This window comes from Rhinatrema bivittatum, unplaced genomic scaffold, assembly GCF_901001135.1.
Source record: "Rhinatrema bivittatum unplaced genomic scaffold, aRhiBiv1.1, whole genome shotgun sequence".
NCBI lineage: Eukaryota > Metazoa > Chordata > Amphibia > Gymnophiona > Rhinatrematidae > Rhinatrema > Rhinatrema bivittatum.
The window spans coordinates 1,704,302-1,721,206 of record NW_021821488.1 but is presented as its reverse complement, the minus strand read 5'-3'; the positions used below and the strand labels follow the sequence as shown (position 1 = coordinate 1,721,206).

At 44.8% G+C, this 16,905-nt stretch overlaps 1 protein-coding gene across 3 annotated transcripts in view; it reads right to left on the bottom strand.

The window, feature by feature from the left end:
- The window catches only part of LOC115082694 (ubiquitin carboxyl-terminal hydrolase 47-like), a 134,866-nt gene that overhangs the window by 110,512 nt on the left and 7,449 nt on the right, over positions 1-16,905 (bottom strand). For 2 of the 3 annotated variants that reach the window (XM_029586891.1, XM_029586889.1), the window contains one exon: positions 4,524-4,684. In XM_029586891.1, coding sequence (XP_029442751.1) covers positions 4,524-4,684 — 161 coding nt within the window. The remainder of the gene's footprint in view (positions 1-4,523; positions 4,685-16,905) is intronic. The other variant, XM_029586890.1, reaches the window with a different exon arrangement.

Below are 16,905 nucleotides of genomic sequence, written 5' to 3'. Positions count from 1 at the left end.
GTGAAGACTCGTGGGGCAGATGCTAGGCCGAACGGTAAAACTTGATATTGGAAGTGTTTTGGGCCTACTAGGAACCGCAGGAATCTGCGATGTGACGGAGTAATTGAAATGTGTGTGTAGGCGTCCTGGAGGTCTAGCGAGCAGAGCCAGTCTTCCCTTTGGAGAAGGGGAAGAAGAGAACCCAAGGTCACCATCTTTCTCTGTGTAGGTATTTGTTTAAGGTGCGAAGATCCAGTATTGGCCGAACACCACCTGACTTTTTTGGTATCAGGAAATACCGAGAATAGAACCTTTGCCCCTGTTGGGAGAGGGGCACTGGCTCTATTGCTCGGAACTGGAGGAGGAGGGAGACCTCCTGCTCCAGGAGTGATGAGAGGTCGGATGTTCCCCACGTCAGCCGAGCTGGATAATCCAGTGGAACAGAGAGAAAGTTGAGATGGTAACCCTGAGTTACTACAGTGAGTACACTTTACCAAGTGACACTGATGAAGTTAAATGATGTTGATATTGCGAAATAAATGAACATATACATGGTGTACACAAACAGCCAAGCAACAAAAGTCCACCTAATCCAATGGAAAAACTTACAAAGCCCTTTAGGCCAGAACCTAAACCTGCAAACCACGAAGTAACCATGGACCACCAATTAATATCTAAACCACCCTGAAAATCTTCTACCTTTAATCTCGCCAAGTTTTGGATTTTTTCCATGGCATTCTTCACAATCTCTGAACGATTAACCACTACAGTGCAACATTCTGTACTCTGAAGCATAGTACATATGTTCGGTACGTGCTCATTCAATACCGACCCAAACATATCTGTGAAACAAAATCTTTATAATAACAAGAAAGGCAAGTAATACAATCTCTTGGGAGTAGCAGATTTTGCCAACACAACAGGGCAAGTCTCAAACCTACTCAGTTTGATCTTCACATAGCCTTTTCTTATATGTAACCTATCTCTACAGTCTCTTTGTTTTTCACTGTCCACGCCTTGGCTGGTTTCAACAGTCCTCCAATCACAGCTTTCAACTCAGGTTTCTGTATACATACAACTTTCCTCACTTCAGCTCAGGTTAATGTGTATAGGGCAGCTCTTCTGGTTCCAGCTTGTATCATTCTTTATCATGATCAACGTGCAAAGTCCAACAGTTCAGTGTCTTTCAGGTTTGCAGCATATACAATTATATACATTCCCTTCTTGAAGGATTCTTGCCTAGAGATCCTTCACAAAAAGTCTCGGCCCGTATCCGGCTGTCTTAGGTTGTCCCCTGCAAAATATTCTAATAATATTCCCAAGAGATCTTACCCATCATAGCCTAGCATACTGTTTATACTGAGTCTTACATGACATAATAGGGGTCTGCATAAATCTCAATATTTATTTAACATTTATATACCGTTTTACCAATGCAAAATTGACCAAAGTGGTTTACAGTAATAAAAGTAAAAATAAAAAATTCAATTAAATAGAATATATAAAAATAAAATAATTACAAAAATAAAATAAAGTTAGAATAAAAATACAATTAACATTTTGATCAATAAAACTAAATTTTCCAGACAGAGCTGCATAGGTTGAAATGATCTGTGTTTCCACAATGTTTGCATACAGTACCCACTGATCTGTGGTGACTGTGTGCCATAGTTTGGAGAAGTGGCACAATCGGCCTCTGACAGGAATAGCCGGAAGTGGAGGCTGGGTACTGCTCTCTAAGAAGGAGTCAAAAGCCAGACGCTGGACCTGGCTGGGGAGCTGGCTGTGACCTGTACTCGAGGTTGCTTGGATTGGCCTTTTTGGTAAGGCTTAGAAGGCCGACCCCTGGACGCCGGGGGATAGTATCTCCTTTGCCGGTAGATCTGTCTCTTGGAGTCTCTCCTAAAAGATCTTTTGGAAGAGGAAGAGAGATCAGAAAGAAGAGCTGGCGCAGAGTCTCTTGGTGGTCCTTGAGCTGCACCACCGCTTCTTGAATCTTTTCTCCAAAAAGATTATCCCCCGCACAGGGCAAGTCAGCTAACCTGTCCTGTACCTCTGGTCTGAGGTCTGAAGACTTTAGCCAAGCCCATCGTCTCGCACTAATACCTGCCGCTGATACTCTGGAGGCAGTGTCGAAGATGTCGTATGCCGACCATACTTCATGTTTGCCAGCATCTAGACCTTTTTGTGCTAGGGCATGAAGTTGATCCTGGAATTGTAGAGGTAAGGCTTCAGCAAATTCCTGAATCTTTGTAAACAGGGCCCTGTTTTACTGGGTCATGTACAGTTGATAGGAAGCAATGCAAGAGATGAGCATTGACCCATGGAATACTCACCTTCCAAATGCATCCAGAAATTTATGGGGGAATGGAAGAGTGGGGTTTGGAGCGTCATGCCCTCTTCTGGGCTGACTCCACAACCACTGAGTGTGGGTCTAGCTGCGCTCTCTGGAAGCCAGGGGCTGACTGAACTAGATAGGTGGCATCTGCCTTACAGTTGATTACAGAAATTGGTGCTCCCAATTTCTCTTTAAAAGGTCCAAGAGGATGTAATGAATAGGGATAGACATGATTTCCTTAGGAACATCGAGAAATTGGAGAAGTTCTAGCATCTCATGCCTAGAGTCCTCTTCAGTCTGAAGCTGAAATGGAACTATTTCAGACATTTCTTTTACAAAGTTGATAACAGACAAGTCCTCTGGAGTAGAACGCTTCCTTTCATCAGGTGGAGATGGCTGTGAAGGCAGATCATCTGTATCCTGGGACAAATCATCGGTCCAGGGATTGTATGGCTCATCACCAGCTCCTATATGTTCATCAGAAGGGAGTAATGGTGTTATTCCGGAAGGTCCGGGCCAAGGCATAGAAGGCCTCGAAGGAGGCATCGATGGGGGCTTCGAGGGAGGCACTGGTGGAATCGGTGACATCGATGGTTGTGTCGGTGGTAGCACTCCAGAGGGCTGAATGGAGATCGGTGTTTCTTCTTCTTCCGATGACAAGGGTATCGGTGAAGAAGGAATCGGGCCCATCGGTTCTCTCGGATCCACCGGTGGAAGGGCACTGATTAGCTTATCCATTCTTGCCAATAGCGATGCAAGTGCCATGGGTATTGGATCGGTGGCCAGAGCAGGAACCGGCACCGATGGAGGTTTGAAACCCTAGAGTGCTTTACCGATGGCCTCTTGGATCATCCAATCCAATTCCTCATGGAAACCTGGGGCATGATACCCGGTTCCGTAGTAGGAGGCAGCACTGACATAGCCGGAGGGTCCACCGGTGAAAGTGGAATCGTGGATCCCAGCACTTGTCCAGGTGGGGAATGCCTCAGTGACCCAGAGACAGAAGAGGATGGGGCCTTTTCTGTACGGGACTTTTTTGTCGGTGGCTCAGACGACGTCGATGCTGAGGGCTTGCCTGTATCGGTGATCTGAGCTTTCCGATGCCGGTGTTTTTATCGATGTTCTCCTCTGTCTTTTTCCTGAGGAGGAAAAGAGGGGGTCGACACCCACTAAGTCGTCGAAGCCGGTCGGGCAGCAGAGGTTTCCCGGTGCTGGCGTGAAGTAGACAGTACTGGTTCAGACGACATCAAAGCTATCGATGGAGTCAGGGTTTTTGGCCAAAAGAGAAGTCCCATCTTTTCCAGCCGAGCCTTGCGACCCTTTGGTGACATTTGGGCATATTCGGTACAAGTAAGGACATCAAGGTCAGACCCCAAACACATCACACAGACCATGCGAGGGTCAGTGATGGACATCATTCGAATGCAGTCAGGGCACTGACAGAAACCTGACACCATGGCCTCGACAAAATTTAGCTGCAGTGCGGTCGATGGCCGGTAGGCCGCGAGGGAAAAACTCACAGGAATCGACCGCAAACAGGTGAAAAACTTACCATTTGACCATGGAGCACAGTTATTGATAAGGGGACCCCTGTGGGGTACATTTTTTTGAAAGTTTTTGATGAAGTTCAGTGAGGAAAATTCCTGTCACGAATCTCTGAAGAGCTCCTTAACCCGCATGGCTACTGCTGCGCGGAAAAAAGAAGACTGAAGGGGGACCCCTGCTGGTTGCGGGGTTGGTGCTATGCTGGGCATGCCCAGTAGGTGCCAGTCAAAGTTCTAGAAACTTTGACAAAAATGTTCTGTGATTGGGCTCCATCCTGATGATGTCACCCATATGTGAGGACTACCATCCTGCTTGTCCTGTGAGAAACCTTTTTCCTGATGCCTCTTCTTAGCTCTTATTTTACTGGTGTGGGATACAGTAAAAGAAAAGAGTAAAGTATCGGTTCCAGGTTCCATGCTTTTCCACTGGGGGAAGAGAAAATTTAAAAATCCTCCCATAATATAGAATGGGAGCTATTCAGGGAAAAGGGTGGTTACCTAGCCTTACATCTGCCCTGAACAGGAATATATTTATTCAGGGTAGAGACGGAGGGAAGGGTGGCGGAGCTTAGCTCAATAATAAGAGAGAAACAAGATTAAGCTACAATCGATTTTAAGTTCGATGGTGCAATATTGACTAATGAAAAAAGAAGTCAGTTTACCATCGCTGACTCCTAGGGCCTTTGTGATGTCCCGGGTCGAGGGGGCTGTTCTTCCATACTGCAGATTAACAAAGAGCTTCTGGAGGTGGTGCACAATTCCAGGCTCAGGTTGGAAACACCACCTAAGAAAACAAAGGAGTGAAGCAAGGTTTAAACCACACCTGCAAAGGAAGGAGATAGGGAGAGGAATCAAACTCGTTTAGGAAAAAGACAGAGAAAAGACTTTGCTTTCTAAAATGAGAGATTATTAAATATACTGACCAGTTTCTTGAATATAAGGTCTAGATAAATGCTTGTCTGGAAAGACAGAATATCAATAAACTGTATTGGATTGGAATCCAGTTTATTTAACCTCTCCAAAAAGTTTCCCATTTAGCCATATTAAAAAAAAAAAAAAAGGTACACATGACATATTCTTAGGGTGCCCCTTAAATACCAGGGATTAAAACAACATTGTGTCAGGACTGTACTTAAATATTAGATTTGAATACTCGTATAAGCAACCTATATTGGAACAACTTTGTGAAAAATTAAATCCATATAAATTAGGAGCTGGTAATATGCCTGCAAAACTGCAGGGATGTTTGCCATAGCAATCGAGGCCACAGTGTGAGAAAAATAATTTTTGCAGTTGGTGTCTTCCCTTCTTAGTCTCTGAACATGCCGGTTGCTAATATATGCTTTCAATTTCATCCACAGTTCGGATCAGGAGATTATCAGCTTCTAATTTATATAACTGAATGGATTTAAAATTGAAATACAAAATGTGTGGAAAAAAAGCCAATAGGCCATGATTATAAAATGGGACCAGTATAAGATATGAGCATTCACAAAGTTGCTCTGATATAGGTCAAATATACCCAAATCTACAGGTTAAGCAAAGCCCTTGTAAAATATAATGTTTTAATCCACAGTATTAACTATGTACAATATTCAGGTGGATGTACTAGGTTTATGCATATATCAACTCATTTTCTATATTGTTGGGGTGGCTATATAACTCCATGTCCAGAGAGACAAGCTAAGCCAGTTCTTGCTTTTCCCCATTGCATGTGAGGACAGTACCGTGTAGAGGAGTAGCTTGGTGGTGCTTAAAGCAGGTTAAGAACCAGGAAACCAGCATTCACATTCCCACTGATGCTCCTTGTAACCTTGGACAAGTCACTTTGCCCTCCACTGAATCAGAATCAAATTTAGAGCCTGATTTACTAAGGCTTTTCTTCTGTTCTTCTCTATCAGAAGAATGCTTAGTTAATTGTAAGCACTCTGGCGTCAAAGGAACACTTACTGTACCTAAAAGTGATTTACATGCATATTTTTATGCATACAAAAAAAGGGGCATTCTGGGGACAGGGTTGGGGCAGTGAAATCATTTACGCACTTTGGGGTTTTGATTATGTAAATTCACTTAACCTGTGTAAGTGAGCTTTTGAAAATTGTTACAATATATGCCATTGAATTATCAATAGATTTTACCCACCTTTAGTGGACATAATGTGGGTAAATGGCCTTTGAAAATTGATTAATATTATGTTACATTTAGATGCATAATTCCTTTGAAAATGTATCTGATGTCAATTTTCAGAAGTATGTCTCTAGAACAGGTGTAAATGTGCACACACATCTGAAAATCACCACTATGAACTCAAGACTGCCCTATAATTTTCGAAACAGTCTGAAGTATGTAAGTCTGCCTTGAAAATTTGGCATATTTTAGACCTACATGAACAGTTATAAAATTACCCTCTGGGGGAGCGTGAGAAGGAGAAGGGAGGAGGCCACTGCTTTCCTATTTTGCACATGATCCGGCTATCCGAGTCAACAGCCTGGTGAGAGAGCTGAGTCGCTGGAAAGTGACGTCAGCAGAGACGCCTCCCGACTGACTACAAAAGCAGCGGAAGGGCGGCGATATCGTGGGGAGCGTGAGAAGGAGAAGGGAGGAGGCCACTGCTTTCCTATTTTGCACCTGATCCGGCTATCCGAGTCAACAGCCTGGTGAGAGAGCTGAGTCGCTGGAAAGTGACGTCAGCAGAGACGCCTCCCGACTGACTACAAAAGCAGCGGAAGGGCGGCGCCCCGCAGCCGCCGGCGCGTCGCCAAAGGGGCGCGCGGCTTTGGTCGGCTTAGGCCGGAAGAGGCCAGAAGAGGCTGGAGAGACTGTTTTTTTCGTTTTTCTTATATACATGTTTCTTAATGGGTAGAAAGAGAAAAGCAAAAATCTCTACGTCTTCTCCTTTGGATCAACAACTTAAAGGCCCAATGGACCATCACGTTGTGAAACTGATGGGAACGCCTCGAGAGGACAGTCTGGGAGAATCGTCATTGATCTCCCTGAGTCCTGGCGATGGTCCAAAGTCTCCAATTCAACCATCAGGAGTGATCGCAACTGGAAGCCTGGTAGGAGCGGCCCAAGGGGACTTAGACCTGAATCCACAGGTCAATGTTCATTGGACTGCGAATACTATTACATCAGTTTTAGCTGATTCCAAAGAAATGATATTGACTAGTCCTGTTAAATTACCTGGTAATGTTACTATGTCAGATCTTGGAAACATGATTTTAAAACTGGATAGTAATGTGAATAAGATGAATGAGTCTTTATTAACCTTAATAAGAACAAATAGTACTTTGATAGAAGATCAGGGAAAGAAACTTGATAAATGTGAGAAAGAAGTGTTGGCGATTACAACTAAAGTTCAAATGATTCAAAATTCTGAAAATGCTTTTATTCGGGATAGTTTAGCTATTCGAAAAGAAGTTGAATATATTGAAAATCTACATAGGAAAATTAATAATCCTTATATTTTTTGCTCTATCACTAGGCTCCTCTCCCCATGGGAGATGTTTAAAAAATATTTGAGAGAGAATTTACTATATGAGGAAGAGGAAATCCCTAAGGTATCAAAAATTTATTATTTGCTTAAAAAGCCATCTAGAAATTCTGGAGAACAAAATGTAGCAGAATTAGTATCTTCTCCAGGTGTATCGACTTTCCTTGAAGAATCAGTGGACTTGATTAATAGCCGTGCAATCCTTTTTGTTTCATGTTTGGCCGAGTTAGATAAAGAAAATTTATTTAGGAGGTTTTTCAGACACAAGGATGTATTGTTCTGTGGACATAGAGTCCAAATATTTCCAGATGTGGCAAGAGCCACTCAAGTAAGAAGAAGGTATTTTTTATCTTTAAGAGACCGTGTGTTAGCATTAGGTGCTTCCTTCTTCTTAAAGTTTCCTTGCTTGTGTCTGATCAACTACCAAGGAAAAAAATTTGGTTTTGTTGATCCCACACATCTAGAAACATTCTTAGTAGATAAAAATCAGGTTGCGAACCCCGAGACTTAGACTTAGTAAAATGAAATAATCTCCTGGATCCTTCTGAGATGTTTACTTTTACAACAAATATGTTGGTAATGTTATAAGAGTTTCTTGTTTATCCCCCAAATTATGGGATAATGTGATATTATTTGTTTTCTTGTTATTATAAACTATATTGTTTTATTTGCCTAAATATCACATATCAATAGTATATTTCCTTTGTTTTATGATCTATGTCATATAATGAAAACTAATAAACTTTAAATAAAAAAAAAAAAATTACCCTCTAAGGGACCAATGCAATAAAGAACACCCAATCTAGCACACACGTTTACATGCGGTTGGATGCGCGTTTTGGATGTGGTAGTCTAGCACCCGATGCAATAAGGAGATTAGTGTTATGCCTGTCGGTCGCAGACGGTTGCGACCTTTCATGCTCACCTCTTTTTTCCCTGCACCGTCAATCATCGGAAGAATGGCGGCCTCCGCCAACCAACACCGACCTCCCCGGGACAGCGTGGGCGCTGCCAACCGCCATCTTGCTTCTGGGATTACCTAAGGTGCGCGCATGCGCACAAGGGCGTCCTTTGTACACGTCATGGCAGGAACCTCGGGGGAGTCCCCTCCATATGACGTCAAACCGCTACAGTACTTAAGCCGATTGGCCCATTGCTTTGATGAGTTAGCAAGGAATTCCCTCATTGCTGAATCCACTCCATCTTGGAATTCCTATTCCAGATTTCTCTCTAGGCCCTGGACGCTCTGAGTAACCGCTACTCGGGGGCCCTTCTGCGTTCCTGGCTGTCCGCTCCTCGGAGTGCCTTCCAGCCTTGATCTACTTCTGACTCACTTCTCAGGACTATCTCCTGGGTCACCAATTGTGAGTACCTTTCTTCAGACTTCAACAATACCAGCTACTGAAGTTCTCTGAGGTGTACCCCGGGCCTCAGGTCACTACCACTTCTCCTTCAATGGAAGTTCCAGCATACCCTACACAGCAGGGCATCGCCGTACCAACTACAAGCTCCACTTCCGGGTTCCTGCACCTCAAACTGTCTCTCAACATCTTCGCTAGTACAGACATCCTCGGCGTACCCCGCTCCATGGGCCACTACCGGATCTGTACTACTTTGGTATATCTACTCATCTGAAAGGACTTCCTTGGCGTACCCCACTCTGCAGGCCACTACCGAATCCGCATTTCTGAGATAATATCTATTCATGTGAAGGGACTTCCTGGCGTACCTCGCTCCGCGGGCCACTACTGGATCATCACATCTGTGGTATCACCTTGGGTATATCCCACTGCTCAGAACTGTACTTATATGCATTTCCCGCTCTGCGGGCTTGCCTTTCCTTCTCTCCATAATAAAGTTCTATCTGCAGCTGAGTCCTACATCGCTGAGGCCGCGCCTGCCGGTGTTGAGGCCGACAGGGCTCCTCCCTGTGGGCTAAGACACCTCTCATCCTGGCCCAGAGTTCACATCCTTACAAAAACATAACAGATTGCTAACTCCATGGACCCGGCTCAGCTCTCAGCCATTCAGGCCATTTCTGGCCTGGCCCAACGTCTTGCTGAACAACAAAGGACATCAGAGACTTTGGCTAACGCCTTCAATCAGCTGAACTCACGGCTGAACTCCACGTTAATGCCTGACAAGGCCACTTCTTCTCCATAGGTGTTGCCCCCTCGACACTCTGTGCCCTTGCCAGTACCCCCTCGCTTTACAGGTGATCTCCTTATATGTAGGGGTTTTCTGAACTTGTGCTGTATGCACTTCACACTGCAACCTACTTATTTCCCAGACACAGTGTCCAAAACTATGTACATACTGTCTTTTTTAGACGGGAAAGCCCTGGCCTGGGCTTCACCTCTCTGGGAGCGTAATGATCCAATTCTCAAGGATTTGACAGGCTTCCTTGCTCTCTTTCGTTCTTTGTTTGACGACCCCACTCACAAGACTGTCGCTGGATCTGCAGTCCTGCATCTACAACAAGGTACTAAACCTTTGACTAATTATGTTATTGAGTTTAAAACCTTGTCTTCAGAGTTACATTGGGACCTGGGTTGCCTACGGGCTATTTTCCTGGAAGGTCTTAACTCTCGCATTAAAGACAAATTAGTGGCACATGAACTCCCTGATACTCTGGACTCTCTCATTGATCCAGCAGGACGAATTGATGGTCGTCTGCATGAACGGTCACAAGAGGTAAAGGGTCCTAAAAGGACGTCACAGGAGTTCCACGCCCACGTCCAGCGCCTGTTACTTTGACCACTCCAGCACCCCAGTATTGAGGAGGAAGAACCCATGCAATTAAGCCGCAGCCACCTATCTGCTAAGGAGAGACGTTACCGAAAGAGAATGGGTATCTGAATGTACTGTGGACAACCTGGCCACGCTATTTATTACCTCCTGTCCTATCTATCCAGGAAACTCGCAGACCTAGGATCCACCAGAGGACTCTTCCTAGGTCTAACCTCCCCATCTCCTCCATTGACACTTCCAGTCTCCATCATCTCGGATACCCTCGAATTCCACATACTAGCTTTAGTGGACTCCGGTGCTGGTGGGAACTTCATACTCAGACAACTCGTGGAGCACCTGTGAATCCCCAGAGTTCAGACACCCACTCCATTACTATTGTCCTCTATACACGGCGAGCCATTACCTTGTGAGGTCTCTTGTTCTACGCAACCTATTCGTCTCCGCACGGGGTCGCTACACTCAGAGACCATTTCTTTCTTAGTCCTGGATAAGACAATACACCCGGTGGTACTCAGGATACCATGGCTACAAATACACTCACTCCAATTCGATTGGAGCACCCTAGAACTCTCCCAATGGGAAAGGCTTGCCATGGAAGATGTTTAGAGGTAATAACCCCGATGCCTTGTCTGACTATTACCACCTCCCTTCCAGGCCTGCCTCAACAGTACTCATCCTATCAGGATGTATTCTCTAAGAAAGCAGAAAACACTCTTCCACCTCACCGGTCCTTTGTCTGTGCCATAAACTTGGGACCCAATTCCGAGCCTCCCAAAGGAAGGGTGTACCCACTTTCTTTGTCAAAGACCAAGGCTTAAAGATTGGGCATCCAAATGGCAGATGAAATTTAATGTGGACAAGTGCAAGGTGTTGCATATAGGGAAAAATAACCATTGCGGTAATAACACGATGTTGGGTTCCATATTAGGAGCTACCACCCAGGAAAAAGATCTAGGTATTATAGTGGATAATATTTTAAAATCGTCGGCTCAGTGTGCTGCAGCAGTCAAAAAAGCAAATAGAATGTTAGGAAATATTAGAAAGGGAATGGTTAATAGAACGGAAAATGTCATAATGCCTCTATAATCGCTCCATGGTGAGACCACACCTTGAATACTGTGTACAATTCTGGTCGCCGCATCTCAAAAAAGATATAGTTGCGATGGAGAAGGTACAGAGAAGGGCAACCAAAATGATAAAGGGGATGGAACAGCTTCCCTTTGAGGAAAGGCTGAAGAGGTTAGGGCTGTTCAGCTTGGAGAAGAGACGGCTGATGGGGGGATATGATAGAGGTCTTTAAGATCATGAGAGGTCTTGAGCGAGTAGATGTGACTCGGTTATTTTCACTTTCGAATAATAGAAGGACTAGGGGACATTCCATGAAATTAGCAAATAGCACATTTAAGACTAATAGGAGAAAATTCTTTTTCACTCAACACACAATAAAGCTCTGGAATTTGTTGCCAGAGGATGTGATTAGTGCAGTTAGTGTAGCTGGGTTCAAAAAAGGTTTGGATACTTTCTTGGAGGAGAAGTCCATTACCTGCTATTAATCAATTTTACTTAGGGAATAGCCACTGCTATTGATTGCATCAGTAGCATGGGATCTTCTTAGTGTTTGGGTAATTGCCAGGTTCTTGTGGCCTGGTTTTGGCCTCTGTTGGAAACAGGATGCTGGGCTTGATGGACCCTTGGTCTGACCCAGCATGGCAATTTCTTATGTTCTTTGTCTGCCTATATCCAAGAGAACTTGGCGAAAGGATTCATTTGGCCTTCTAAGTCTCCTGCAGGAGCTGAATTCTTTTTTGTGGGTAAGAAGGGTGGATCCCTTCGCCCATGTACCATGGCTTGAATGAGATCACCATGAAGGACCGCTATCCATTGCCACTGATCTCTGAAATCTTTGGTAGGCTCCAAGGAGCCAACATTTTCACAAAACTGGACCTCAGAGGAGCATATAATTTGGTCCGAATACGCCAGGGTGATGAATGGAAGACAGCATTTAATACCTGCAACAGCCATTTTGAATATTTTGTCATGCCCTTTGGCCTGTGCAATGCCCCGGCTGTATTCCAAAACCTGATGAATGAAATCTTCAGGTACATGCATTACAGCTTTGTAATAGTATATCAAGATGACATACTGGTCTTTTCTCAAGATCTCCAGAGTCATCAACTTGACATCGCCAAAGTTCTGCACAGATTAAGAGAAAACCATCTGTATGCCAAATTAGAGAAATGCTCATTTCATCAGGAGTCTGTTCCTTTTTGGGGCTATGTGGTATCCAGCCAGGGGTTCCAGATGGATCCACACAAGACCAAAAGTATCCAAGACTGGCCCCAACCTACTGGTCTTAAAGTTCTGTGAAGATTTCTTGGATTCACGAACTATTACAGATCATTCAGTCATCACTACTCTATATTGACCGTGCCTCTTACCGCCATGACATGAAAGGGAGCCAATCCCTCTCAGTGGTCTCCAGAAGCCGTAAGTGCCTTCCAGGAACTCAAGAGGGTATTTCTTCGAGAGCCATGTCTACGCCACTCACATCCCCAACGACCTTTCATCTTCGAGGTGGATGCCTCTGATGTTGGAGTTGGTGCTGTCCTTAGTCAACATAGTGACACCCACACTTTACATCCCTGCTCCTTTTTCTCTCTGTGCTTCTCCCCTGCTGAGCAAAACTTCGGGATAGGAGACAAGGAGCTACTAGCAATCAAATTGGCGTTTGAGGAATGGCACCCATGGCTCGAGGGTGCACAACATCAGATAACAGTATACACCAACCACAAAAATCTTGAATACTTACGTCATGCGGAACGCTTGAACCACAGACAAGCCCGATGGTCCAGGTTTTTCAATCGTTTTGATTTTCTCCTGAAGTATCGCCCAGCGGACAAGAACATCGTGTGAACGCTTTCTCCCGGTCCTTTTCGCCGGAGGATGTCCCTGATACTCCGCGTTATATCACTGACCCTACTAAGATACTTCTCTCAGCTATTCACATGGTTCCAGCCGGAAAGACTGTGGTTCCCCAGACACTCAGGGAGAAGATCCTCAGGTGGGCCCATGATTCGCTCCTTGCAGGTCATCCTGGTCAATCCAGAACATTGACCACTCTGCAAAGCTATTACTGGTGGCCCTCCATCAAAGAAGATGTACGGGCCTACATGGACTCGTCCTACCTGTGATAGTCAGAAGCCACCGGCCGGTTGTCCGTGGGGATTTTTCCAGCCTCTACCCGCTCCTAGCGAACCGTGGACACATATAGCCACGGAATTTATAGTCAACCTACCAGTGTCCGACGGCAACAACACTATCTGGGTCACTATAGATCGCTTTTCCAAAATGGCTCATTTTGTGTCATTACCTGGGTTACCATCAGTCCCAGAACTAGTGAAGCTATTCATCTGTCATGTCTTCCGTTTGCATGGCATGCCTAAGCACATCCTCTCTGACAGAGGGGTTCAATTTACAGCAGGATTCTGGAGATCCCTCTGCAAGATGTTTGACATATCCCTAGACCTTACATCCGCTTACCATCCACAAGCTAGCAGACAGACAGAGAGGACAACTATACGCTAAAACAGTTTCTCCAATCCTATGTCAATTCCAGACGAAGCAACTGGTCCGAGTTGCTCCCCTGGGCCGAATTCGCACTGAATTCTCATCAGTCAGCTTCCACAGGATCGTCGCCTTTTCAACTTGTCTGTGGACATCAACCTCTACCTCCTCTACCAATCCTGGTGTCAGTATCATTGCCTGCAGCCCAAGTTTCAGCGCAAGAACTGCATCAGCTTTGGAAGCACACAAAAGAACTCCTCCAGAAAGCTGGGCAACAGGCCAAAAAGTTCTACGATGCTCATCACAGAGCAGCTCCGCAGTTACAACCTGGAGACAAGGTATAGCTCAGTACCCGCTTCATCTGCCTAAAACTGCCTTCTGTTCAATTTGCGCCCATGTACATAGGGCCTTTCACAATTCTCCGCCACCTGGGTCCAGTCACGTACAGCTTGCAATTACCATCATCTCTTCGAATCCACAATGCCTTCCACATCTTCCTTTTGGAGCCGCTCTTCTTGTCGAGTTTTTGAGGAAGACACTGGACCCTCAACCGCTCTCCGCTGAAGAGAACATTACATACCAGGTGGAAGATATCCTTGGTATAAGGAAACATGGAAGTCGCTGGGAGTACCTTATATCCTGGGAAGATTTGGTCCCGAGGAGAATAGTTGGGAGCCTGCAAGTAACATCCTTGACAAGGACTTGATCAGACAGTTTCACTTGTCACATCCAAGAAAACCAAAACCTCCGGGTTACTGTTACGACTGTCGGTTGCAGACGGCTGCAACCTCTCATACTCACCTCTTTTTTCCCTGCACTGTCAATCATCGGAAGAATGACGGCCTCCGCCAACCAACGCTGACCACCCCGGCGTCCCCAGGATGGCGTGGGCACTGCCGATTGCCATCTTGCTTCCGGGATTACCTAAGGTACACGCGCACACAAGATCCTCCTTTGTACACATCATGGCGGGAACCTTGGGGGCATCCCCTCCGTATGATGTCAACCCACTACAGTACTTAAGCTGACCATTCCTTTGACAAGTTAGCAAGGAGTTCCCTTGTTGCTGAATCCGCTCAATCTTGGACTTCCTGTTCCAGATTTCTCTTGGCATTGGACGCTCTGGGTAACCGCTCCTTGGGGGCCCTTCTACGTTCCTGGCTATCCACTCCTCGGAGGGCCTTCCAGCCTTGATCTACTTCTGACTCACTTCTCAGGACTATCTCCTGGGTCACCAATTGTGAGTATCTTTCTTCAGACTTCAACGATACCAGCTACTGAAGTTCTCTGCGGTGTACCCTGGGCCTCGGGCCACTACCGCTTCTCCTTCAGTGGAAGTTCCAGCATACCCTACACAGCAGGGCATCGCCGTACCAACTACAAGCTCCACTTCCGGGTTCCTGCACCTCAGACTATCTTTCAACATCTTCGCTTGTACAGACATCCTCGGCGTACCCCGCTCCGCGGGCCACTACCGGATCTGCACTACTGCAATATATCTACTCATCTGAAAGGACTTCCTCGGCGTACTCTGCTCTGCGGGCCACTACCAGATCATCACATCCGTGGTATCACCTTGGGTATATCCCACTGCTCAGAAGTGTACTTATATGCATTTCCCACTCTGGGGGCTTGCCTTTCCTTCTCTCCATAATAAAGTTCTATCTACAGCCGAGTCCTACGTCGCTGATGCCCACAGGTCTCCTCCCTGTGGGCGGACACACCTCTCATCCCAGCCCAGGGTTCACATCCTTACAAACACATAACAATCAGAGCGTCCAAAACACATGCCCAAACAAATTTGTAGCCAATAGTTTCCATCACATATAATTTCCATATCAATGAGGCTACTAGCTATTACTCCCGATGCAGAAAATCACTGGGCACCCAACGCACACTTTTTAACTCAGCAAAATTAACTTCATCTCCGGAGGTGGCATAACATCAATCCACGAGTCAAGGGCTCATGAGATATTAAAAAATACAGTCCTCTGAGGTTCCTTCTCTTAGTATCATTGTGGCACTTAAATTTATTGCTTGTGGTATTGAAAAATAAATGTATATTGGCTTGATTAAAAAAAAAAAAATTCTGGATTCACACTTTAGATGCCCACAGCAAGGGGCGCTTAGCTATAGGTATCTTCAGCCAGCTCAGCAAAAATTGGCCAGAAGCGAGATAAAAACAGACGCTCGTATTGAGCGCCTGTTGTAATTGTGGGGGTCCAAAGCATTTGAGCACGTCCTTTTTTATGCAGCCCCTAATTTAAATACTGCATGAGGCTACCAGGAGATGTGGCTGTGTTCGTGTTAGGAAAACAGATGCTTAATAGGAGTGCCCGTTTTCAATGCATGTCTTAGTACATCAGCCCCTACATTTGTACCTGAGGCAACAGAGGGTGAAGTGATATCCCAAGGTCACAAGCAGCATCAGGAGGAGGAGGAGGATTTTAACTTTGGTTTCCTTGTTCTAACCACTAGGCTGCTTCTCCATTCCATACATTTGGATGTGGATTTTATATTTAATTACTCACCTTTTCCAAATTCAAGCTCAAGGTGAGTTACAATTCAGATACTGTAGTTATTTGTCACAGCAAGTTTTAAAGCACATATTTTCATTTTGAAATGTAGGCAAAGTCCATTGGTCAAAAGTACTTGCAAACTTTGTCCCTAAACATAGTAAATGAAAACTACTAACCCCTCCCCCCCACATGTATGGAACAATATTTCAAAAGATGTGTATGAAAAGCAGTAATTTAAGATTTTATCTGAGGTAATATGTCAGATTTGTTTGTTAAAATCGCTTTGTTGCTATTTGGTCTAATTATTTTTGTCTTAGCTTTATTTTGCATATTAATGTATTATTGTCTTGTTATTTGTACTTCTGATCTAATCGGACTATTGGATTTAATTGTAGAAAAGTGATTGAACAAATGGCCCAGAGGTGCAAGGATGCTGAAAAGGAGCAGACTGAAGAGTTTTAAACATAACAAATGAAAAACCAAATGTGTAACTGATGAAGGCTGCATATCACTACTTACCACATGAACATCTGGAATATTACACGGTGCATATTTTTTTTTTAAATGTCAGTTTAACATCCTAGCACAAGACACACAACTGTTAGTGCTTCACAGCAACTCAGGAACCTGCTATGAGATAATGAAAATTAACCTCATAGTAGGAATGCTAATTCCTATCTGAATTAACCTGAAAACTGAGCTGGGAAGAGAACAGCC